The sequence below is a fragment of the Cottoperca gobio genome, chromosome 17 (genome assembly GCF_900634415.1).
Source record: "Cottoperca gobio chromosome 17, fCotGob3.1, whole genome shotgun sequence".
In the NCBI taxonomy this organism is placed as follows: Eukaryota; Metazoa; Chordata; class Actinopteri; order Perciformes; family Bovichtidae; genus Cottoperca; species Cottoperca gobio.
Window position 1 is genome coordinate 6,991,916 of NC_041371.1, and position 27,011 is coordinate 7,018,926.

The 27,011-nt window shown below is 39.1% G+C and overlaps 1 protein-coding gene across 1 annotated transcript in view; it reads left to right on the forward strand.

Moving 5' to 3' along the window:
* The first annotated feature begins 1,187 nt into the window (after nucleotides 1-1,187).
* The window catches only part of LOC115022836 (RNA-binding Raly-like protein), a 40,933-nt gene continuing 15,109 nt past the window's right edge, over nucleotides 1,188-27,011 (forward strand). Inside the window, 2 exon segments of the mRNA XM_029453938.1 lie at nucleotides 1,188-1,333; nucleotides 15,871-16,145. Of these exon segments, the coding sequence (XP_029309798.1) occupies nucleotides 15,890-16,145 (256 nt within the window). The 5' untranslated portion in view covers nucleotides 1,188-1,333; nucleotides 15,871-15,889.

Here is a 27,011-nt window from a genome sequence, read left to right on the forward strand (position 1 = left end):
TGTTTACGAGTTGTGTACACAATATTTACCAGCAATAATATTGTTACTTCTCCCTCTGGTCTGAGGGCAGACCGGAGCTGCAGTGACTCACTATCACCTCTAGAGGAACAAGTGGTATTACAGCCTGGACGGAGCGCAGCTAGGCAGTTAGACTGATCATTTCAGTAGATATCTCTGCAACACAACACAGACTTCTTTGAACGCTGTTACCGCTTCACATTCTGTTGATAATGGTAGTTCATTGTTTAACACAGTAGTAATAAGCACAGAGGATTTACACTTTGTTCTCTTTGGCGCCACCGATGATGATAGGCGATAATCGCAGGTATGAGTTTGGATCTCACTTCTCAGACAGAAATGCGAATGCAAAGGCTCAATCACCATTGTGTTAACTCATTTGCCAATAGATTGTTTTAAGAGACATTTATTTATATGAAAATCTTCAAGATTATTAGACTTCTCATTTTATATTTCTAATATTTGAAAAGATAATGTAAATATTCGTTTTAATTATCTTTATTATTTTATCTTTTTTTTTACACTCATATGTAACAGTTCTTTTTAGTGGGCACGGGAAAACAATTTTTTTTATATATATATATTGAAATTACAGTAGGCAATAATCTAATTTTTTTTTACAAATAGCCTAAAGACATAAGAAACTAATAGTAGAAAAAGTGTATTTTTAGTTTGTCATCCTATTAATCATCTTCATGCCTAACTTTTACTCTTTACTTTACAAGTCTGCTTCTTTGCTAGCATCCCTCGGTCCAATTCAGGTCTACTCACCAAACTTTTTCTTATCAATGATCCCCAAATAAATTCATATTAAATCCCCTTTTGATAAGAATGCACAAGGAGGAAGGAGATGTTGCTGTCAATTACTTTAAGAGGTGTGTGACTTCAATTTGTTCTAATAAAACAAAACAGACTGTATACATTTATTCACTTCGGTTAAAAGGGGTTAAAATAAATCATAAACAATAACTCATATTTTAATAATGACCCTCCTGGGACACCGTCATTGACCCTTGGTAGTACCCGGACACTATTTTAGGAACTCAAATAGCACTGGGCATAAAAATCAATGACCTCACGAGAAAAGCTCCTATCCATTACAACACTAAATGCCTTCGTGTGTAGCTACAAGAGAGAAAAAGCTCGGACTGATTCAAAAACTCTGGCCAATCCCGAGTCACATGACTCAAACACCGGCAGCGATAGAGAGCGCGAAAGGGACGCAGAGCCTCGGTGTTCACGAGCCTGCACAGCACCAACCCACCACCGCTATACGCCCAATTTCTTTTTAATTGAACCCTTTTACTCCCGCTCGGTGAGTACATTTTCCACTGCCATTTTCTTAAGCATATTTTTATCCTCTTTTTCTTGCTTTCTTGTCTTGGTGTTGCCGACATGGGGAAAATGTTTTCTCGTTTTCTGCATGCAATGATTTAAATCTTGGATGCTGAGTGTTGCTGCTCCGGCGACATCCACCGAGAAATAGCCCTACGTGCTTTGCGGACGCTCTTGATATTTTTTTTCCTCCTCTTTCTCTTCCTCTCCTCTTCCCGAAGCGGCTTCTTTACGAGCTCACTTGTTATAATCCCCACCTTTTGCTTATTTTCAGGCTTTTTTTCTCCTTCATCATGGCTTGTTTTGGTGTGATTTTGCTTTTGCTTTTGCTTTCCTCTGATCTTGCAGTGTTTCTCTGGTGTTGGAGCCTGTACGTCTCCGAGGGCGCAAAAATAACAGTTTTGATTTTCATCTTTAAGGATTTTACTTTTCTAATAGGTGAGGAATTTCACTTTGCTGGAGTTTGTTTTGGTGTTTTCTTGGTACTTCTTCATGCAACCTTAACGAGCAAATGGGAACTTTTTGTTTTGCAAAACGGATATCTCGGACAGAGCTGGATTTGTATTGAATTGTTAAATAGTTTTTTAGATCTTTAGATCTTTAAATATAGATATGTTTTCAAAACACATCAGAAATCAAACAGCATGCCACAATTAAAGACATTTGTCCTCTTAAGTCCATATTCTTGACCTGTTTCTTCAGGGGAGTACAATAAAAGTGATGAAAAATGTCACATAATACAGGATTGTTGTCCTTCAAAGTTGCCTTTTCAGTTTGGAAAATAAATGCAAATCCCTGCTGTGCAAAACAAACAGAAGCAACAACAGATTCCTGCCAATTGAAGCAGACACAGCTGTGCTCCTCCGCCCTGTTTCTCTTGCTACACACACAAACCGTGTTGCGTTTGGGAGTGATCACTGGCGTCAGACATCACACAGAGAAGCCTGGAAACTTGAACTGGCTGAATGAGTCGATGGAGAGTGCAGAGGAGAGGGTTGGAGCAGGTCCTTATGGCTCAGGGAAATTTTGCAGCAGTTCATTATGCAGATGAGGCTGATAGATTTGATTAATAGTTTGACCTTGACATGCAGCCAGAACTCACCCACAAACCTGCAGGCGACAAATTAAAAGAATGTGCCTGCAATTAACACATAAAAAGAAAAGCGACATTACCCTTTTTAAATGACCGCTGGAATCACCTCTTTAAAATTCTTGAACAAAGTTTGTTTTTGTGCTCTGCTTTCAAAACATTTATAAGACAAAACCTCCTTTCAAACATCCTGGAGAGATACGGGTTGAAGGTATTTGACAGCTATTCCAGCCTTCAGACTTTGCAGGTCAGGGAACAGGTGGGTGAAGCCGAGCATGAAATGTGCTGCTACGCAAACAATACTTATCTCTCACTAGGAATGAGGTGGGAGGCTGGCTCTGGAATAGCCAGCCTATATACGCATGCACTGAATCACTAAGAGAGGAGAGGAGGAAGGAAGGATTAAAGTTTCTGTACCGGTCTGTAATCTGTCTCTGTCCAGTCGAGGCCTGTCGTAACGTTTCTGCACCCGTGGGCCGGGATGATCATTGACCCTTAGCAGGTGTACGATGTGGGCCGCCTCGAAGCTACGCACCACAGAGTCCATCTTCTTTCACATACAGATAAAAAAAAACATTTTTAGAGCTTCTCCAGCTTTCAGACTGTAGGTCAAAGAACAGATTTTAGAGGCCTGCTTCTCTCTGACTATTTGCTTGTGAAAGATAACCAAAGAGAAAAACAGATGAGGAAGTCAGACAAATAAAAAGAAAGATGATGGCATGCGCGTGTGTGAAAGAGTGTGTTAAAATTCACAAGCACACACACATGTAAGGATATCCACACAGTTCTGTGTTATATTATGCATGTGATAATACCCACTGCTGTCTATTAGATCTCCTATTCTGGGATCTGCACGCTATGTTCCACGCTTGCATTAGACATATTTAACACATTTTTTCAATGCAGAGTCCGTAATTTCAGCCTTTGGAAAACAGCAGTTTGGATAAACAACGGTGAACGCCTGCACCTGACGCTCAGTTCTGTTGTGAGACATGCCATTAGCCTCGCAGCGTCAGTATCTCAGCACCACGGCCAGCTCCTTTTATTCTCCATTCAAAGAGATAGCGGTTGATTTCAGCACCATGGACAGCTGCCAACACTTTATTACTCTGGCAGCTGGAGCAAACTGATTCTTTCCTGAAAGTCTGGAGTGTCTCCACTCACTAACCCCTGCCCTCTCCACCGCACACTTCTTATTCTAAGCTATTTCAAGCTCTGTACCCCTCATTCAAAAGGCTAAAATAAGCGATAAGTTAATACTTTCTCTGAACGAGTTCCTGTGTATTTGAAATGTTAATTTAGTCTTTTTTAAAGCGGAACTGGAATAAAACTTATATTGTGAGGATGGATATGCAGGTATGCAACAAGTATTTATGTTGTTATTCAACAAAATAACAGAAACACAAACTGTGTACAGTAGCAACATTCACCATCTCTGACACATCCCTAACAAAAATGAAACACTACGAGCTCTGAATGTAGTTATTTTATTGTATTTTCAGGTCTACCAGTTTACAAATGCCTCCATTCAACATGCTAAAAAAAGTAGTTTTCACCTTTTTAAGAAACAAGAGAACTAGAAAGTCACTCAGAGAACGCAGACCTCCGCCACGGCCGTTTCATAAGTGAAAAATAATGCGTGTATCCACACTGATTCAGATCCACTCCAAAATGTAATGGGTTCTTTCATGGCCCATGCTGCATCCTTCCACCCAGTTTCATGAACATCGGGCCGGTAGTTTTTCTGTAATCTCTTCTGGCAAACAAACCCGCAAACAAACCGAACCAAAAGCATCACCTCCTTGGTGGAAGTAATAAGATACTTTCTCAGACAGGGTTCCTGTATGTCTTGAGCTTGCTGAGAAAACAACTGCAAAGGATACATTTCGTGATATTTTATGAGTTTTCTTTTCATTCCTGACAACAAATTCCACGTAGAAGAAAAACAAAAATGAATTGACTCTTCAAGTATTGTGAATATAGCAGAATCCTGTACTTCAGGTGGTCCATGGAACTATTGTGGAATAACTCAGATAATTCAAATGAAATGTAACAAACCGACTTGGTTAGGTTAAATAAAAGATCAGGGTTTAAAATAACTACGTCTGGAGCGACTTGGTAGCCGGAGGGTTACAGCACATACAGCAATGTCCCGGGTTTGATTCCTGGCTTGGGACTTTTGTTGCATGTTATATTTCCCTCTCTCTCTCTCTCTCTCTCCCTGAAAATGCCCCAAAAAGTATCTTTTTTTACGTGACTTAATTTACGTACATTATCTAAGTTAAATTAAGTCAACATTGACATTTAATTCCACACGGGACACGAACAAGCGGTCTCCTGGGTGAATTTACTGCACGTCATTCCCTCTCTCTCTCCCTTTCCTGTCTATCTTCAACTGCACTTTCAATAAAGGTAAAAAAAAAAAAAAAACGTAATCCAGGGGAAAATATGTTTCCTTTTAGAAGACTGACCAGCTGTCATAGACCGACTGCACCGACACTCACCAACCTGAGCCGGATGTAACACTCGAACACCACCTGATTGAGATTATTAAACCGTGAGCAGAGGTGTAAAAAAGAGAACAAGCCGAAGAATCAACAATTCTAGGATGTGGGGGTTCGTTAGAGGGAGAAGGCTGTAAACCACTACCATAGACTTCCATTGATGTCCACAAACTGTTCACCTCAGTGAGCCACACTGTCACACTGAACCAGGGTCAGTCCCACTTACACCGTGCTGCTGCTGCTGTCAATACTCAAGAGAGCACCAATTATGTCCTAATCCACAGCTAAAAATAGTCCCCATCAAATTTACAATTCATTCTTTTTTAAGAAGACGTGTTTGTGAAGATTTATATCTTTAGTGGGAACCAATAGGTTACAGGCTGAGGGAGTTGGAAAGTCTCGAGGGACGGATTTACGCATTGTTTGTTTTGGTCTTTTCATGGGATTTATCAACAAAAATCCTTTAATTAAATCTTTTGTGAACTAAAACTTGATTATGCCTTAAATAGTGAGGAAGGATGTAAAGTATACAACAGTTATTTTGTCAACTGCAAACAAACATATGGCCCCAAATCTACCATAGAGTTGCAGTCTCTGAATTAAATACTTGTTTTTATTAGACACTGTGAGCATTTATTGCTTGAATATTGTATTTGATTGCGTTGTATAGTCAGTTTTAACTGCTATGAAATGCCTGTAAAACAAATATAGAAACTATGGAGCCAATTGGTCATCAAGCCAGAAAACCACCGCTTCTGTTTTCTTCTGGATCTTTCTTGCTCCTATCACAGCGGATGTTTATTTGCTTTCATTATTTAGTGTTCACCAGCTTTGATGAAGCATGTATTCACTGTAACTCTGTCTACAAAATCTGTTTCTTATCCACTATATAATAATGTGGAAACATTGCCAGCGTGAGATGTTCAATAGCAGATCCATTCAGTTCTTAGTGACGTTGTTTTCAGCGTTCACAGTGAGGGAACTCCATATTATTCATATACAGCTCGGCTTCATGCCTATGTGTGATTAATTTGATTAAACCTGCAGATTGTGTGAACGCTCCTCCCCGTGTGTGCGGCCTCTTGCCCACTTTCACCTTTAACCTTTCACTCTCACTGTAAGTCCTGCTCTAAATCATTAAATCACTTTACGCCTCACTCTTCCTGGTGCCATAAAGCAGAAAGCAGCTAATTACTCACAGCTCTAGTAACCCAGTTACTTTAGCCTACTGGAGCGGATGCTATATTTGGCAGTCACACAAGAGGAGAATTAAGGAAATAGAGAAATATGTCCGTGCCAAGAGATATGTGAAAGCATGGCATATGTTCATATGGCCTCTGGGGTAGCTGTGGACTCCCCTGCTACACAAGCAGGTGGAGTCTTTTTCTGCCTCTTTTCTTCAAATACACATATTTGTGTAGGAGAAATCCTTCGTTCTGACTGTTTTTCCACAGGGTGACAATAGAAAAGTCTCCAAATGAAGTACAAAAAAAAAGAAAAGCACTCAGAAGGCTGCAGAGGAATACACGATGATGCAATTGAGAATTATTGAAGCAACAATTGTTGGAAAAGGCTGCTGGTAGCAAGAAAAACAGCTTTAAAAATATTCCCTTTAAACTGTACGGTTCCTGTAGAATCAATGAATAGAATTCACTTTATTGTCCAGCCGAGGCAGAACAATTATCTTTGGTCTCACCCAGGAAAATATAAACACAAAACATATCCACAAGATAGAAACATCACATCAGCAGATCAGTCATTGCAATCATACCCACAGTGAACAGCCTGCACTCCAATAGTTCACTGTAGTTTGTTGAGCACTTTAATTGCATTTGGGATAAAAGAAAACCTGTAGATCTTTTTCTGAAAGCCCTGAAGGGCAGCAGCTCTAACTCAAACTAGAGGGGATGTGTTAGTGTGTTATTGGGGGCTTTCCTGTGTACAGCTGTGTGTGTACTGTGCCTACTGTCTTAATCCTGGTCATCTTGTTTCTACTTACTAAAGTCAAGTGACCATAACAGACGAGGACACTGTCTATATCAAGACCTTAATTCTCCTATTTAATAACATTCTGATTAACTTTGCTGCATATAAAATCAACATTGTCTGTAAACCTGAGCCGCTCATCTATGTGTGTTCCCAGATACTAAAGCTGAAGGAGACGTATTGTGCTCATGTTCAGGTTCATAATTGTATTTTGGGTTTCTACCTGAAACATTTTTAAATACATGTTCAAAAAACACATTATTTTTACCCACACTGTCACATTTACTTGTATGAAATGCTACGTTTTGGCGCCTTTCTCTTTAAATGGGAGATGTATATCCTAAAGAGCCTGCATGTGACACAGGAAGGGGAGCCACATCTGAATGGGTTGTTGACTCGCGTGTTTTAAATGTTTTAAAAGTTTCCACAGTGTAGAATAAGTTCCTTTGTTTTATCAGTATTAATTAACAATGAGCAACATCTAAGGAGTTTCTCTGTGTATCACTTTCATAACTGTTTATAAAAGCTGACAGTGCAAATAGTTTTAAGTTGTCCAAATGATACACGTGACCTCAAAGATCAGGTTTTTTGATACGCGCACAAATGCCCTGATTACGAAGATTATCATCCCTCTTATTATTGTAAGATGCAAGATAAAGTGTCTTCCAGAGATATGGCTCCATGCCATCTCACCGTGCAGGTCACATTGGGCTTTTATCTGCTGGCTGTCATTGCTGGTCGAGGCTATAGGTTGCTCGAATCAGATTATGGTACAACTCATTTTAGGAGCGTGATCATACCTTCAGTCGCTATGCTTCACTGAGTCTCCATAAATTCTCGTAGGAGAGATAAAACGGATGGAAATTGGATTGTATTTTCTTTACAGGAGTTTGTATTCCTGTGGGGTCTAGCATGTAAAGCATAGCCTTACGCTTCATTAAAGGTATAAAAATGTATAAATGATAAAAGGCTGATAGAATAGTAATATAAAAGGATAGAGTCACAGCAATAATTTATAAGCTACATACATATCCTGCATGATGTATGCCTGCATTTTCCATCTTTGATATTCTGGTCCGAGGCCTCGGCTTCTTAAGATGATTGGCGAATGTCTGAAGTTCTGTGATTCCCTCCTGCTTCTCTATCCCTTTTCCTCTTTTGTTGCCATCCTCCCCTCCACCCCCTCTCCTTCAATTCAACTCAAGGGAGGTATTATGCAGAAGGTAATGGGGTGGAGGAACAGAGAGAAAGAAAATAAGAATAGTGCTTGACAGTCATCCGTCCTTGTAAAGATCCACAGCAGAGAAATTCCAGGTGCATACAGTAGACAGGCCTTAAAACTGCAAAACGGCACGTTGCTCATTATGTGTGGGCAATAACAGGCTATTCTCTATCTGCTCTGCACCGTTAGTCAGTATTTACTGTACAAGTCCTACAGGAGAGATTAGACTCCACTGGGCTCCTCTGGACCTCTATTCATTAGCCCTTAATTGCTAATTGAGGTCTTTGAATGATTCAGCAATAGCTGCTGCTGTTGGAGCATTAGCTGAGTAATTTATGGCTGTGAGGGAGCAGGGAACAAATGAACAAGGGCGAGAAAGTGTTATGAAAAAGGACATCAGTGCCCGCAGAGCGTTGTTATTACACAGCCACCTTATGTTAACTTAACAATGTACAATGCTCTTTTTTTTTTATAGCTGATTTGTCTGCGTTAAACTCATTATGTTCTGTGATTAAATTAAATTTAGCCATAATGCAATTTGACCCTCCACACCCTCATTTTCCCTCGAAATTCTAATTTAATTTTTTGTGCATATTGTGCATGTACTACGGCTATGTCATTGACTTAATTTAGCACTATTTTCAGCTTTTATATTATTCACAGCAGCATTTTGATGAATCCTCACATGTTCTCACATAATAGCAGAAGCTGTTCCTAAATGTAGACTGTATAAAAATGTAATAAGTGTAATCCACATTTATTCCTCAAAAAGAAAAGAAACTGGCTTATTATAAAGCTTGATTCCACTACTGTGTCCGTCCGTTAAACATGAAGCTTCAGCCAGAAGGTGGTTAGTTTGTGTCTGTCCTAAACTTGTTAGTAGCATTGCATACTTTTAAACAAATGGGACATACAGTGTACATTACCTTTGGATAGAGCTACATGTAGGCTAGCTGTGTCCCACTGTTCCCAGTATAGTTAGCTATGAGCTAAACTGGCTCCTGCTCCATATTTAGCACGGACAGTGGTAATAAAGTCAATTATTACACAAACCACCTTAACTCCCCAAATCTGTACAAGACTCTTTTTTATTTTCACAATGTAAACTTTCTCTCATCAAGTGTTATGGAGGTGGTGTGTTTTTTTATACAATGTCAGTTATCCTAAAAGTTTGATTTAAAAAAAATTGCAATGAGTCATTTGTAAGTGGGCTGAGAGAAAACTAGACTTCTACACCTCTGGGCTCTGTGTTCATGCTTTAAGAACTATATCCAGTGACCGCAGACTTTGGCAAATCACAGGTCATTTCAAAGGTCGTTCCTTTTGGCTGTTTTACAAATGCAGGTGCACGTGCGCGACCTTTCAGACGCTGAAAGCCTGATTCAACAACAGAATATCCTGCCGGTAAATGTGCTATTCCAGTATTGACTACAACTTCCTGCACTGCAGAGCAACCCCCCCCCCCCAAAAAAAAAAAATGAAGACAGACTTATCAGAAAGTTTGACAATATCGGTGAAGCGTTTCAGAGATGGAGAGAAAATGTTGCTAATATTTTGTCTTCACCGGAGACAAAGACTCACGGCTACGGCCGGCAGAAGTGTTAGCAACATTTATGAAACACTTTGATATTGTAGCTCGCTCGAGGCTTGAATCACAGTGTTTCATCTCAAAAGGTTTTAACGTTTGCAAAGAAAACAGGGACGGTCATTCTTATAGATTTGGGGCAATATCACAGCATCAGGATCGGGATGAGATTACTCGTACTCGTTACTGTATGAACACATGCAGATACCCCTGCTAGTGTGGTGGGAGGGGAGGGTTGTATTTTCCAATTCTGTTTTATTTTTGCATTACTTTGGGCACCACTTGAATTACAATATGCTGAAAGGTTATTATAGGAATATTTGCATAATGAAGGCAAAGAAAAACCTGCCTACCCCGGCTTTAAGCATATTAGTTTGTCTTTGTATGAATTCTATATTTGTTCTTTCTTTGCCTTTTACTTACAATTGGAGAATTATTTTTCTGGCTATAACATCCCCCAGCGTCTTGGTATTGAGTGATTTTGGCACTATTTTCAGCTTTTATGGTATTTGCAGCAGCATTTTGATAAATCCTCCCATTTTATGCTGCACATGTTCTCACATAACAGCAGAAAAATGGAAAACAACCCATACCTGCACTGCAGCGTAGTTCGTAAATTTAGACTGTAAAAAAATGTAATTAGATTTCAGTCCACAGTTGTTCCCTAGTAATGTGTTTGGCTGTCATTCAAAAGAATGAGGCAAAAAAGAATAACTGGGCTATTATGGATCCATATTTCATTCTCTGCATGCAGACATATATTTTCCAGGGAGGCACTAAAAGTTGAGACTTAGTTTGAGACTGTCTCCTGAGACCGATAAGGCAGAAGGTGACGTGTTTAAATACAACTTATTTTCCTGTGTTGACGACAGTTGAGGTTAGATTCTACGCTGTCAAGCGGCTAAAGATAAAATGCTGCAATGCAACATTCAAGCAGCGGAGAGTGAGTGTGGCCTGAAAGCATCCTTCACATCCCATATGTTTTTGTCATATTTGAGGAGGAGTTTTCATCTTTTTCTCCTCTGACGGGAGGAAGCGTGAGTCAGTCAGGAGAGATCAGGGAGAGAGGAAGTGCTAAAATGATTACTTTCACCTCGCTTTTTTTTTTTATCTCCGGAGAATTCAGACTCTGAAGCCCCTGACAGTCGGTGTGAAAGGACCAAAGAGGATCCATGAAATACTTGGAACCTCTGCAACACGGGAGGATGCTGTAGTAGCCCTGAAGAAAAAAGCATCACTGTCAAACACTCACTTTTGCTGTTATAAGAAAGACTTTTAACACACAAACAAAGCGTCTTTGCGTGGAAAAACATGTCAGTGATGAGTTGGGATGCGTTCACAGCTCCACTGATGTGTGAAGATATTATTTAGCATTAATTTCTGGAGCATGAAGTGTACCAGGATGAATCCAAAGAACTCTCTCTCCTCATGTCTTGCCTATCAGGCTGATTTGAATTCAGTGTGAGTGTGTTTTCTGGCCTGGGATGTTTCCACCAGCATTTGCCAGCGGTTATGCCACATGTTCTCCTTAAAAGGCTTTGAGGATCTTAGAGACTCATGAATATTGTAAAAAATCGTCTTTGAAGTCTCTTTTTTGCCGTTTTGAGTGAGCTAGAGGAATAATGTAAAAGTCTTTATTGTGACCATGTTTATTAAAAACATGTAATTGACAAAATACTGAAAGCTTCCTTCACAGGACATAGATGGCCTGTAGCTGCAGCATGTGAAACAGATACAAACTAGCCGTTTCAAATGTTATCAGCCCAATAAATGGCCGTTATCAGTTGTTATCACTACCGTTATAATGTTTCAGATGGGGACAAAATAGGCAAAAGGTTTGCAGGAGACATCTCAAATGTTAAATCTCCCTCCACATTCCCACCCCCCATCAAATCCAAGGTCAACATACATATTTCTTTAGCAAACAATAGAAAGAAAAAAGGCAAGATATAAAAAAAGTAACTACATTTTAAAAACTTGGATGCAAAACGTGGACAAATAGTCAGACTATGAAAGTATTTAGTGTCTTATCGCTATCATTTTGGTAAAGGAAAGGCACTGGGTGCAATAAAGGCCTTAATTCAAGCAAAAGACTAAGTTTCTAAGTATCTTAATCAAGTTTAGATAGATACTTTATTGATCTCGAGGGAAATTTAGGCATTCAGTAGCTTAAAAGACATATGACATTACACATCTAAAAGTAAGTAAACATAAAAATAAGAGATAAAGGCTGATATAATTACAAAAGTAAAAATCCAGGTTGTTATAAATACAAATACACTGCAACATTGAGTTAGAGTAGGACAGTACCACCTCAATGCTACGCTCCCTGACATTTAATTGGCTGATAACATTCTCATGTCTGTGCATTAAGTAGGAATTTAAAGCTTTGCTTAGCACAAAGAGTAGGAAACAGTCGGGCTCTGTCTGAAGGTGACACGAATCTGCGTGGCAGCACCTCTACAGCTCACTAATTAACATGTTTAATCTTGTTTGCAGTAGCTTCATACTAACTGTACTGTTTGTTTTTGTTTCACATGTTTTTCTTCTTCTAGCAACGTTTGAATCTGATGACAGACGGTGGGGTTTTTATTTCCTGCCAATCAAATCTGATCAAACGACTTCAACACAGCCCTTTTAACTCTTAATAAATAATACCTAAATATGTTTTTAATTGTATTTAATGCTGTTTATTTAGTGCTAATGTAATAGATACATATATTAGGGGGTTTTAAAGAGTCAGGCTGTGTGCTTTTACAACTGACTCTAAGAAACAGGTAATAAACCAGTGACTCTACTTCACATATAGCCCACATCTCTCTGCTTTCTAAACTATGTATGAATAACCTTTGCATATATATTTACTTGTTTCTTTTGTTCACTTCTTCCTGACTAGCTACCGCAGTCTTTCTAGCCACACACTGTTCATTGAAGCATTTCAACTTGTGAGAAAAAAATCCAATTCATTCCTTTGGCACTATATCCCAGCTCAGCGTGGGCTTGAATTAGTAAAACCACATTTTCTGATATTAAATCTGCTTAAAAATCAGCTCTTTCTTGCTTAATCAACTGTCTAATGGCCTCACCTCTGTGCATGTGCCTTAAAAAGGGGCCATTCAGTGGACTCTTCACATCCATCAGTCACTCAGTGTGTCGGGTTAGGCGCTAGGAGCTGTGAGCTTTATTCAAAGTCAGAGACGGACTAAATGGGATTTGATTGTAGTGGATTGACTGATATTTTTTTTTTAGACCCCCTACTCTGTTGATAATTAAGTTAATCAACTGCAGAAAACCCAATGAAGACATCGCCACTTTGTGGGTCCTGCAGTATTAAATTATCCTTCATTCTGTGAGCATTAAAGGAGATTTTCTTTGATTAAGAATGAATTATGTGCAGGTTAGAAACAGGTAGGATGGGTAAAAGTGTGCTGAGTATTGTGTTAGGGTATTTGTGTGTGTGTGTGTGAGGATGTATGAGATATATTTTTAGAAAAATACCTATACATATCATTACATCTTTTCATCCATTCCCTATACGTACTCATCAGTATTCAGGCCCCTGACAGGTTTTTGCTGGATCCATAAAACATTCACAGATTAAAATACATTCACACGTACAGTCTGCTGCTCACCTGAGCTGCATGTCTTCATAGGAGGAAAGACATGATATGATTTGTCAATTAAACGATAAATCGATAAACAGAAAAATAAATTGGTTACTGATTCTCTGAGTAGCACGAGTTAGATGAGAATAAAACATGAGGGGAGGTACAAACAGCACTTTTCACTATCTTCTGACATTTTATAGACAAAACAATTAACCAATTAATGTTGAAATAAACTCAGCAGATTAACTGAAAATGAATGAATAAATGAGTTCAAGGTAAAATCTACAAAATGCTTGTTTGGTCCCAAAACCCAAAAATATGCAAATACAGTTAAAAAAGCAGCAACAGCTCCTAATTTGGAACCACGAACCAGAGAAAGTAGCTTACGTAATGAATTAATTATCAAAATAAATAAGATGGATGGCACATTAACTCTAATTTGTTAATTTAATTGATTTATTGTTTCAGCTCAAACATGAGGTGAGATTGTTTACACTTTTCTGCTCTTCCAGCCTCATAAGAGCTTCTCCTGTGATAATAATGTGTGTACAGTTTGTGGACTCTGGGTCTAAAAGCGTCATTATGGAAAGACACACAAACACACTCAGAAGTCATTACCAACAGGGAACTCCAAGGAGCACCAACCTCATCCCCCCCAGAGGACTGTGGCATTATGGGTACAAACAGAGCAGTGTGCAGACAGGTTGTCGTTTATTTGTGTCCTTCTTTTCTCTCTGTTGACCCGGTTTCTCTGTGACAGTAATGAAGCTGTCACTGTTTGTGTTGTTAATGCAATTGTTAATTGTGGAGGAAGTATTGAGATTCTTTACTTAAAGGTGGCATCAGCGATTCTAGTCCACTCTTGGTCAAATTCAGCAAATATCTCCTCACGGTCCGCTAGCTGTCCGTTCTGTGTGTGCGCTGAAAATATCTGGTATTCACACACAGCCCTGGCTCTGTGAATGGGATCCAATCAGCAAAAGGGGGCGTTCGTGCTCGTGCACGGGACAGGGGACAGGCCGTGGATGTCTAAAGAGGAAGGCAGCGGGAGTGAGAAGGACGGTCAATCTGTGGGAGGGTGTTTGTTTGAGTGTTCAAATATCAATATCGCTGACTCCACCTTTAAGTCAGAGTACCGATACAGTAATGTAAAAGACATACTCAAGTAAAAGCACAGAAATGTTATCAGCAAAAGTTTCAAAAGTAAAAGTACTCTTTTAGTAAAATGAACTGATATATTATTATATCTGAGTAATACCGATACATGAATGTGTAAACAACATTTTACTGTTGTAGCTGCTCGTGGTGGGGTTAGTTTTAACTGCTTCATCTTCAGCTACTGTACGTAGTTAAGCCCATTGGTTCCCAACCTAAGGGTCGGGCCCCTCCAAAGGGTCACAGGACGAATCTGACGGGATCGTGAGATAATTGAAATATTGGATCATTTTATTGCTTTGCGCATGAAGAAAACATGATTTAAATGAAGTCATGTGAGAAGTTTAGAGGGGAAATGACAAGGTACTACAACTACACACAGCTTTGCCCTTTAATCAAGTGGTTGAGCAACAGAACATTATTGTTAACTATTATGATCATTGATTGTTTTGAGTCATTTATTAAAGGAAAAAACATCTACAATGTGTGGATTCTCTGCTTTTCTCTTTTTTTTATAAAATAGTGAACTTAAGATATTTGGGTTTTGGACTGTTGCTCGCACAGGAAAGAAGACATTTGAAGACGTCACCTCGGACTCTGATGTTTTATAGATTAGACGATTAACCAAAGAATCAAGAATGAACAGATGAATTAAGAAAATAATCATCAGGTTGGGAAACTGTGACACTTTTCTAACTTTTCATGGACCAAATGATAAAAAACAAAACAAAATCAATGGTTGCAGCCCAAAATAAATCACTTACATTGTTGCTTTCAGGTTTTTAGTTTTCTCATAAAAACAAATAATAAAATATGATCCCATAAATCAGTGGCTCCCATGGTGGGTCAGGATCCTTCAAAGGGTTCCAATAAATATTTAAGGGGTCACTAGACCCCTCTGCTAATCAAAATCATGTATATATCTCAGACTTGGATGTTTTTCTTGTGAAATACTAGATGTTCACACCTCTTAGGCCTCTGAAAGCCCTTTAAAGGAAACTATCGGACAAGGAAATAAATCACTCTGTTGTTGAACTGTTCTCGACTCGTTTACGCTCTAAGACCACGAGGGGCTACGAGTCCACATTACTTTATTTTAAGGTTTGGTCCTTTGCTGTGACCATTGAAGCTATTAAGTAAAAATCTTGAATCGTATCTCAAAATCCTTTTTAGAGCTTATTTTGACCATCTAGTTTGGTTTAAATGGATTCATAAAAACAAAGATGGAGTTTGCTCAACCTGAACAACTGCAAGTATCTATAACACATACTTTCTGCTCCGACCTCATTGGTTGGCTCTCTGTGTGAAACCTCCACAGTCTAACCTTCCTGGCTTTCTGAGCAGTGTGCACCTGTGTCTCCCAGCAGGCAGTGCTGTAGGACTAGGATGACTGGGAAGACCCAGACCAGCAACGTGACCAACAAGAATGACCCGCGCTCTCTCAACTCCCGCGTCTTCATCGGCAACCTGAACACGGCCGTGGTAACCAAGGCAGACATCGAAGCCATCTTTGCCAAATACGGCAAGATTGTGGGCTGCTCGGTGCACAAGGGCTACTCCTTCGTTCAGTACGCCAGCGAGAGGAACGCCAGGGCAGCCGTGGCCGGGGAGAACACCAGGGTCATCGCCGGACAATCACTAGGTAATGTTGTTCAAATATGCATCACTGAGTATGATTACAGTGTCAATGTTTTGAACATAAGAGAGATCTACACTGTACTCCCTGTACACCAGGGGTGGCCAACCAGTCAGAGGTTAAGAGCCAGAAACCCCCCCCCCCCCCTTCTCTCTTTTGCTCTCAGCCTTTCTCTGTGCTCCCTCACTCTCTTTCTCCCCTCTCTCTCTCACACAGACAAAATGAAAATATAAAACTTTACACACACACACACACACACACACACACACACACACACACACACACACACACACACACACACACACACACACACAAAGACCCTCCCTCCCAACAACACACACACACACACAGACAGACACACACAGCTCTGCTCAGACAGATTTATTGTAAATGTCACATACCATAATATTGAGAGAAGTTGAATTAAACCTCTCCTACCAGTATTCAGTTATTATCAACAATGAACATTGTGTGCACTCTCACACAAACTCTCAGTGTGTTTTATCTTCCTCTGCATGTTGCTTCTTTAAATTAGTGGGACTTCTGACATTCCTTGCCTCGAACAATCCTCCTCAAATCTGGCTTGTATTCCGTTGTGGTCGCTCGAAGCAATTATTTCCCATGTGTGTCAGTGTGAACAGATCGATACTTTGATTGCACGTGTTTCAGGGTAGATAACACCGACTCACAGACGTATGTTGACCCAAACATTGATAGTAGCTTGAGTGCAGCCCGTTTGACATTGGGATATTTTTCCATTGGCACAGTTTTCCAGAACTCAAGGGTCCTCTTCAATCAGAACAGGTTTCAGTCGGTCTTCCTCAGAAAGTTCAATAATCTCCAAATGGGCCACCGCCTCGTCCGTGACTAGTGCATACCTGTCAACCCTCCCGTTTTTCCAGGGATTTTCCTGTATTTTTAACCTTTCAGAAAAGAAAAAGGCCTAATTATAAAAAGTGTACATGGTAAAGTGGCCTCCGGTAGAGCAGATGGCAGGATTATGTTTAACTTTAGCTGAAAAACGTTATCCGCCAGTAAACACACAGAAGAAGACGAGAACATATGGACGAGAGTCACAGTGAACGGGAGATAGATGGAGACGCAGTTGTACCTGCCAAACAAGTTAAAACTTTATGTAAGTACCAAATGGGAGGAGACCTTCCATTTATTAAAAGCAGAGTCGGGCAAACACTTGCTTTTTGTAAAGTGTGCCATTCAGATGTTAGCATCGCACACGGTGGAATAAGCGATGTTCGCCAGCAAGAAAAATCGTCCAAGCACAAGCACGCCAAGAGGCACAAAAACATCACTGTCAATGACTTCATGTGTGACAAGAACTGTGTCGGAGGCAGACCAAGTGACCAAAGCTGAGGGAAAGATGTCGATGCTTTGCACCAAAAATAATGTAGCCTTCAGCTTCTGCGATGATTTCAGTCGCAGTGTCGCCGACATGTTTCCCGACTCTGCCATCGCAAGGAAGTCCTCGTCGGGTAAACAAAAGCCACACAACTCATCACTATCAAATACATTGATGATAATAACTCATCAAATAAAATACATAAATCTTATAAACATGTATTTCCTGAATGTCCCTTCTGTGTTTACGTTTACATTGGTGGCTGAGAGCTGTTGGAGAGATTTTTAAATTCCAATGTTGACAGGTATGGACTAGCGGGGCTTTCAAACAGTCCGTCTCAGCATTAAAAGGGTCGACGAGGAACGTAATCTGTGACCTTTTCAGGTGTAGATCATGGAACCGGGTCGCAAAGTCTTTGTGCAGGGTTTCAACCAATTCGGCTTCGACAAGCATTTCGGCTTGTCCGCTTGCTTTTAGCAGAGAGGGAAAATGCTGCTAATTCTCCCGTTTTGAAGAAGTGTTTTAAACAGTTTCAGTTTGTTAAGAAACACAAATACACTTTGCACTAGGTCAGGCAGCATTTTTATATGAATATGAACTCTCCCACTCTACTAAAACGTCCTATGTTGGTCTTCATATTTTCGCTTAGCTGTGCATTTTTTCCTGCAACTTTAGGATCGAACTCAGATGGTCAGATAGTGTTTACTCTACGATAGGTTGTTCCCCCCTCGAAGGTTGATTGGTTCACTGCATCGCAGGCATTTTTGTGATTGACTCTTGGGCCACATCAAAATTAGACGCACTGTCATGCTCTCATACTGACAGCACACATACACACACTCACAAATAAAATTCGATATGAACTGAAGAGCCGCATGAAACTGGGCTCGAAAGCTGCGGGTTGGCCACCCCTGCTGTACACCCCTGCTGTACACCCCTGCTGTACACCCCTTTCTGTACACCATGGACTTACACCATTACTGGAAGGACCTCCGCCAAGGCCAAAAATGGCCTACTAATTTGATACTTCCTAATTTATGTATCCGCCCCGAAATGTAATGGATTTCTCCTTGGCCCATGCTTCACCCATCCACCAAGTTTCATGAAAATGGGACGAGTAGTTTTTCCATATTCCTGCTGAAAAACAGTCAAACAAACAAACAACACAGAAAACACGACTTCCTTTGACGGAGGTATCAAGAGACCTCACTTCAACATTAGTGTACTATCACTTTAAAGTCATGACGGGACAGAACATCTGGTGTGGGTTTGTTCTCCAGTATCAGTTTTGAATGTTAGACGGAATCCCAAAAGTGCATTACTGATCCTGAGCATTTCATCTTCATTTTTAAAACATGCACATAACTAATCTGCTGGCTGATTTATGTGTTGTGCTCTCAAGTGGCACGGTTAAACTGAACACATTTATAAGTGATAATAAAAAAGAGAACAAACCCTAGCAAGAGATCTGCAGCTCACCATCAGCCAGGTGTAGGTGTGATCCATTTGGCCTGTCTGCGGTCCGTGGTTTGTAAGGTTTGGTCTTGAAACTAAGTGACTTGGTCTGTTTGCGTGACTTTAAAGCTCTTATACGCATAATGGTGAATACATCGGTTGGTACCTGCTACTGTGGGATTTTAATATTTCGATATTTCGGTAATATATTTCTTTTATGTTTTCTTGTGGTTATTATTGTTGTCTGTCATTTCTTATGCTGCTGTCTTGGCCAGATCTCTCTTGTCTTAGCTGGTTAATTATGGGTTTTTAAAAGAAATGCTAGATTTATTCAATTCAAATTAATTTATTGTAGCAGTGAACTGTGGATTGTGCTTTCTTGTGCTTATTGTTTTTATTTTCCTCCAACATTTTGTCCAACAAAGACATACAGCTGTGTGGTAAAAATGGACAAAATGTTGTTTAAAAGTTTATGGTTTTTAGATTATAACCTTTATTTTAATGGCATTTAATAACTATATTTCCAACATGAAACTTTTTCCTGCCATATTTCATGACAAACACGTTTAAATAATAAAATCCTTTACTTAAATGACGGTTTTCAAGTGAGGTGCCGCTGCAGAATGGCGACTTGTTTCTTCCGCTTACGTACAAGTATTTGTACTTAGTAATACTCCGTAATAAAGCTGTGATTTGCACGCTGCGATCTCAAGTGTTACCCCTGCATTAGTATGTTTGTTGCATGTTTTTGTCTGAGCGATAGAGACATCTATATGTTTCATCTTCACAGGTAGAACAATGAACCATGCATGTTTCATGTAAACCAATGTAACCTGATATACAGTATATAGCGTTTTTTAAAACCTGATTTACAAAATAAAGCACTGTATACAAAACACGTAGAATTTACTGCAAAAGCAATAAAAACTACACATGAAGTACATATAAAAATAAAAGTCATAAAAGACGGGGTCAATACCAATAATAACAAAAAGATAATTTCATAAAAGTCCATGTAAAAAGAGGTTTAAGATTGGAAAATATAACACAGATGTAGTCGGTTTGAGACCTTCAATGGTTCATGTTATTTCAAATCCAAACTCTTATTTTTAATCAATATTGCCTGACGACCTCAGGCTGCCATCTGGCTCATGGTGTTTATGAACAACAGTTCTGAGATATATCTGGATGGCGAGCTTTAATTTGATCAGTAAAACCGTAAAAATTATTCTGAAATGAACGCGTACAGCCAGTGTGAAGACGCTAAGATACAGAATCTATTCTTAGGATTAGCAGTGAGGACACAAGGCGAGCTTGAAGGTAAAGATAAGACAAACAGCTGGACAGACAGACAGACAGGCCGGCAGGCAGACAGACAGACAGAGAGACAGACAGTAACAGGGAGGAAACACTCAGGGCCTGGTCCTCTTGGGCATTGAGTGGATCACTTGTAAATCTTCCTTATATGACTTATTGATTAGTTCACAGCCTCCTCCACGGAAAATAAAAGTCCTCCCCGAGCCCTGCTCTCTCATTAAATATGAATAAGAGCGCTGCAGGGTCACATCTGTAATTCCACTCTGTGTTTGCACAGTTTCATGCAATCTTTGGCTGTGAAATTACATATGACAGTGTTATACTGTATATTTATACAGCGATTCACTGTATAATTATGTGACTCAAGAACTATTATTGTATTGTTGTACAACTTTATGATTGATACTCTAAAATCACAAAAACAGCAAACACAAGTATAACCCAAAACTTTTTTGGAAGAACAAATGTGAGCCAGCAGGAGAATCTCCTGGTTCAATTCTGACCTACTCACACAGTGTTCCTGTTTAATGAGAGATTATTACTCAGGTAACTTTAGGATAATCTGTCTGAATTGTTATCTTGTTTGAAATCTCACGAGGAGGAAGATGAGCTAGATCTGTCTTTAGATCCAAATAACTACAAAAATGAGACCCAAGTTGAAATAAACTATCCTTAAAAGGAAGAAAACAACATTTTGAGGATACATATTTGCTTACTTGCCGAGAGTTAGATGAGAAAATAGATACCACTTTCATGTCTGTATGCTAAGTATGGAGCTCGAGCCACTGGGTGATTATCGTAGTTTATCATAAAGACTGGAAGCAAGTGGGAAAGAGCTAGCGTGTTCAAAATGTTTTGGTAAAAAACACCTGTAATTAATCTCCAGGAAGTCAATTCATCCAGCTCCTATGTGCCAAGAAATAACAATCGCATGTAACTACCCATAAAACCACAACTCTCTTTCATTTTTGTCCATTGTGTTTTAAATAAACAATCAAGATATAACATGTTAGTTTGTGAGCTTCAAAGTTGCTGGTTGGATGAGCTAGAGCTTCCAGTCTTTATGCTAAGCTTCCTCCTTTATGAATAATAAATATAATGTCGGAAAGTCTTAGAGTTTATAATCCTGGATACTGGATTGGCTCCTTTATTTCATTTTGCACAATGGATGCTTAATCTTGTTTTAAGGAGGCATTCTCCACATCAGTGTCAATAAAGTGTTAAGTTATAAAGGATGGGTTATGACGGGACCATTGATAAAAAAGACTATATGTTCCTTCATCGGACCTGATTACTGGCAAGAAAAATCTGACGCATATCTAAATACCTCAGTTCTTGATGTCCCAGCACAACAGAAGTATTCGCTCTGCTGTCAACACAAATCCACGTCCCGTCCGTGTTGTACTGTCTGCATCGTTGCACCCACTTAACAGAAGCTCCTCTCAGTGTTATGCACACTGACAAACCACAACACGCTTATATATTTTCTGAGAAACATGTGGTTTCCTGAGAGAAAGGAGAGCGCGTCTAGCTGAGAAGATCTATGGTGAACATGTGTCGATAGTAAACACTGAGCGTCTGTGGACACACACACACACACACACACACACACACACACACACACACACACACACACACACACACACACACACACACTATGATTTCAGTATATTAGCAATGCACCCTCAGTGTCAGAAGGTATACTAACGGTGCCTACAATAACGTCTCCCTCTGCTTTGGAAATGATCGTTTCTACCTTAATCTGCTGCCCCCCCCCCCCCCGAAATGTAACCCTGACAGTCATCATCTTTTAAACATGAACTTTATATTTGATTAGGCTTTGCAACTGTATTGCCTCGAGGTGGGTGTAGCCTGCACAAGATATGAATTCTTGATATTTTCTCCCTTTCTTATTAAAAACACAGGGAGGAGGCAGTAGTGTAAAGGAATGCGACAGGAGGTGTCAGGTATGGAGTCATAGGAGTGCCATAAAAAAAGACTCAATCTGTAATAACGTGGTAAATAAGAAGAAATAAATAAATAACTATTATAATACGTGTGGAAATATAAAGACAACTAACAAAATATTTATAAGCCTTTTAATTAAATTATGTATTTGTATTGTATTTATGTAAATATTTATTTACATATTTTACAGCCAAGCTGTCAATCAACTGGCTTTACCTATTTATTATTTATTTCTTGAATAGAAATGACTTTACTTTATATTTCTATATGATGTAATTGATTTACTTTGTATCCCTTTATTTTTCCTTTTTCTTTTCCCTATTGCTTTTACTGTGGCAAGCTGTCAATTAACTGCCTTATTTTAATTATTCTTTAAATTTTCTTACTCCTTTGCAGGTGTATTCTTTTTTATGGCACCTCCATGACTCCATAGCCACAAGGTCAGATTAAAACCTGTCATGTCCTGAGTATACAGCCTGCAGTTAGCAGAACGTCCCACACTTGCTTGTGCAGATTTAATATTCGCGAGGTACTGAAGCTCCAGCGATTGCTTTACTCACTTTAATTCCTCCGGACATGACTGGATTGCCGACACAATGACTTTAACTAGTTAATGAAAATACAAGTGACATTCAATCACACCGCTGGTTGGCCTCAGGCAGCAGCTACTTAGATCTTGATGAAGATGTCATCCGGTGATGAAGAGCGCAGGGGAGGATTTCATTCTTATTGCACAAACTCAGCATTTCTGCTTTCTGCTTTTGTGGATAATATCTGGACATAGATGTATCGATACTTTAAGGTTCATTCTTTATAATCAGAGCTTGGTGTATCTGCTTTCCCATCATCTTCGTGTGTAAGAGCTTTAACGTGTGACTGCTGTCTGGAAGTCTTTGAGCGCCTCTCTGTGGTTGAAAAGCTTACTGCAGAACATCATAATACATCCAAGGCATTTAATGTCATTTCTCATGATATTCAGGATCTGTAGGTTACATAAGGGGGGGGGGGGGGGGGGGACCTCTACTGGTCAAAAACACAAACAAAACATAAAGAGGACAGGGGACATCAAGCCCAACTGTTACAGCGTACAATCAAATAAAAACACAGAGTTTTAGTCAACTTTTGTCTTTATTTTAGGTAATAGTGTTAGAATAATTGTGTGTAATCAGTGTAATAATCTGTTTGCAGATCTGTCTGTCAAAACCTCTAGCTCTATTTACTTGTTTTTGTAAAAACAATCCAGGATGGTTAATGTTAATTTGATTATTATCTATTAAACATTAAATGTTAAAAGAACTAGAGCTGCAACAATTAGAGAACTAATCGATTAGTCCATCGACAAAAAATAATTAAGCATTTAAATTTAATTTAAGCAACTTTTGATGCAAAAATGCATAAAATGCTGTTTTTAGCCGCTCACATATGGGAATTTATTTTCTCAGGTTAATATAATAATAATAAACTGAATATATTTGGGTTTTGGACTCACAAAACAAGACATCTAAACACATCACCTTGGACTTTTACAAACTGGGATGGACATCTTTCACTATTTTCTGACATTTTATTAGACCAAACTTTAGAAATGAATCAATGTATTAGTCAATAACAACCATACTCATTAGTTGCATCTCTAAAATGTTCCCCTGTTTACTCTGAAATATGGATTTGTGCTTCTGTCTAGCGGGGAGTTGCATTCATGACTTTTCCATCTGCATGAACACTAGATGGTGCTGAGTGAACATCATTGAGGGCAACACCACCAGAACTGGGACATCTTATTCTTGCCTCAGCATGTATGAGTCATTTTTATCCTCAGTAATCAAACTCATGCAGGGATCGCCTGCATCCAGCTGTGCAGAATATTAATGTTTACATTTATGTGTGATTTTATGATGTGAAAAGCTGCATCTTTTAGTGGTTATCTTTGCTGTTTCCATAGGAGTGTGAATCAGAGGGGTTTGTCTTAAAATATGAGAATGATTATGCTGCTGTTGCCTCTCATGTGGATCAAATGTGTTTCAAAATGATCGTGAATAAACCCCAAAAGGCCAAGAGGATGTTTTAGTCCCCACACAAATAATTAGAGATGCATTTTTAATATTTCTCCAAAGATGTCAAACTCAGTGAGACCATATTTGAGGACATTGTGTTTTGATTCCAGCGACTGTCCTTGAAGCCATGAATCGTTCGCCTCCATCTTTCGTGAGCTTTTACTTTCTTGTCTTTTTTTTTCCGTGAGAACAAAGAAGCTGGGGGACCATTAAGATGTCAGGCTGTGTGCGAGACAGCTGCAAACCCCATGTCAGTGTAATTACATATTACAATTACAAGGCTTCATCTACAGCAGAGCCCAAATGCTGCAACAGCTGGGGAATCATAGGCACTCGCCCCCCCCCCCCCCTCCCCGCCCCACCACACACACACACACACACACACACACACACACACACACACACACACACACACACACACACACACACACACATCACCCTGGGTGCTCTGCTTGTTCAGTTTCTGTCTCTTAACTCCACAGCCCATCCACTTTAAATTACGCTTGAACAAAGAGTGATGTGAGACAGTGGCAACGGGAAGCTGTCTCGCAATACAAATAGATGTTTGACTATAGTGAGGTCAAACTGTATTTTTCAGTACGTATAAAAGGAATAAAGAAAAAACTGCATTTATTTTCTAAGACGGACCTTGAATATCAAACAAGAGTTGTTGACTTTTGTTTTTGTTAATTTGCTGCAAATGTGTTTTGAATGATTGCGCTTGTGTGTGGTTCAGAGTTAGGGTTATGTGAATCATTCTTTAGTGTAGGACATTATTTTTCGTGTTTTTCTAATGATTTATTACATAATTTCACAGCTTTCTTTCTTTTTTTGATTGCAAACATTTCTCACTTTGATGTTTCCCTCAGGAGTTGATAGAGCATCAAAACAGAGCGGAAAAGAGAGCGAATAGCGATATTAATGTTGAGCATTTGTGCTAACGTTGGTCCATGTTTGCTGTGTGTTTTAATAGGCAACTCTTTGCTAACACTTCAACCAATATCAACTTTATTTTAACGTTCCCCACCAAGTAGCCAAATAAATAAATAAATGACAATATATGAATGTTAACATGCAGTGTTTTCTCAATAGATCTTCAGAAATCCAGTTAATTAAAACTAAATGTCCAAAATGTCTTTTTTTTAATGTTTAGTTATATTTTTCTGAGGGGGGTGGTGGGTGCCTTGTTTGAGAGGACGTGTGGGCAGAAGTCCTGGCTACGGCCTTGTATGCTACTTGTACATATACACAATATTGTAGAGCTGCAATGCTAATAGTCGAACAACAGTAAACTAATAACTATTTTGATCAAATTAATCGTTAAAGTTGTTTTTTTCATGCAAAAATGGCAGAAAATGTTGTTTTCAGCCTTTAAAATATGGAGATTTCCTTCTTTTCTCGATTTTCTATCCCATTTAACTGAATATCCATAGTAGTTTTATGAAACCTATTTTATTTCGCTTTTTTATTCTCATGCTTCACGTTTAATTGCTTTTATTTTCAGGTAACATACATTTGGATTTTAAGGGGAGAGAAGACTTTTTGGAAGTCAAATAGTCTGACAGTATCATCCATAAAGGATCATAATTACACTCCTTGTAATTTACTCACTGCCTAATCTGTGCAACACAGAGGCAAACCCAGATTATTAGTTCATCTCTTGCATTTGGAGCAGCGAGGAGTATTTTGAGGCGCGAGTTCCCCCTGGAATAGTTTGACAAATGGTATGGTCTGCGGCGGCTCTGCTTTGAGTCTGCAGCTGGAGGTTCACGCCGGCAGTCTGGCTGTTTTTAGGGAGAGGAAAGGAAGCAAAAGTCGGCTCGACTACAGCACAGACATCACTCGTATTTCCCCGCTTGGTCATGACCATGTACAAAGGCAGGCGTCGCAACCAGAGATGTGAGTATGATGCGTCAATCACTCAGAGTTCATGTCGCTGAAGTTAATGCTGCTGTTTGGACATAAAGTTGCATGTTGCATATTAATTCAAGTGTTTCTTGCGGTCAGTATCACTTAGTTTACATTGCAAATGCTCTCTTACAAGTATCTCCTTTTTTTTGTAGCCCTAAAAGCAGCGATGGAATACAAAGTACACATTTGACGTATTTGTACTGTATTATTGCCATTTTATGCTACTTTTCCATTTCTACTTCACTACATGTCGGAGGGAAATATTGTTCCTTTTACTCATTTATCTGAGAGATATCGTTACTTTTCACATCTAGATGTTTTACATCAAACATTTTATTAATTTATAAAATCTGCAGTTTTATATTATTTAGTTTGCAACATTGAAATGCTGCTCAGACGGCGATGAATCAGGAATAACATAACAAATAATCAAGGTAACACTTTGAATGGAGCCATTATGCATAATGAGTACTTTTACTTTTGATACTTTAAGTAGCCTGCACTTGTAAGATTTGAATGCAGGACTTTTACTGATAACAGAGTATTTTTCATTGTGGGATTGTTTATTTAAAAATACAGCGTACTTTTTCCACTAGAAACTTGCTGATATTTATACATTCTTAAAATACATGTACTGTGTGCAACCTACTTTGCATTGTTGGTGGTTTTCTTGATTGAAATCTGTATCCACTGCACATCTTCTCTTGCTGTTGCTCAGCATTTGCATGTAAATGTACAATTTCTAGGGAAGAAAAGTAATCCTTGTTTCATCTTAACATGCACTGTAAAATATTGCATTGTAGCTTTTAT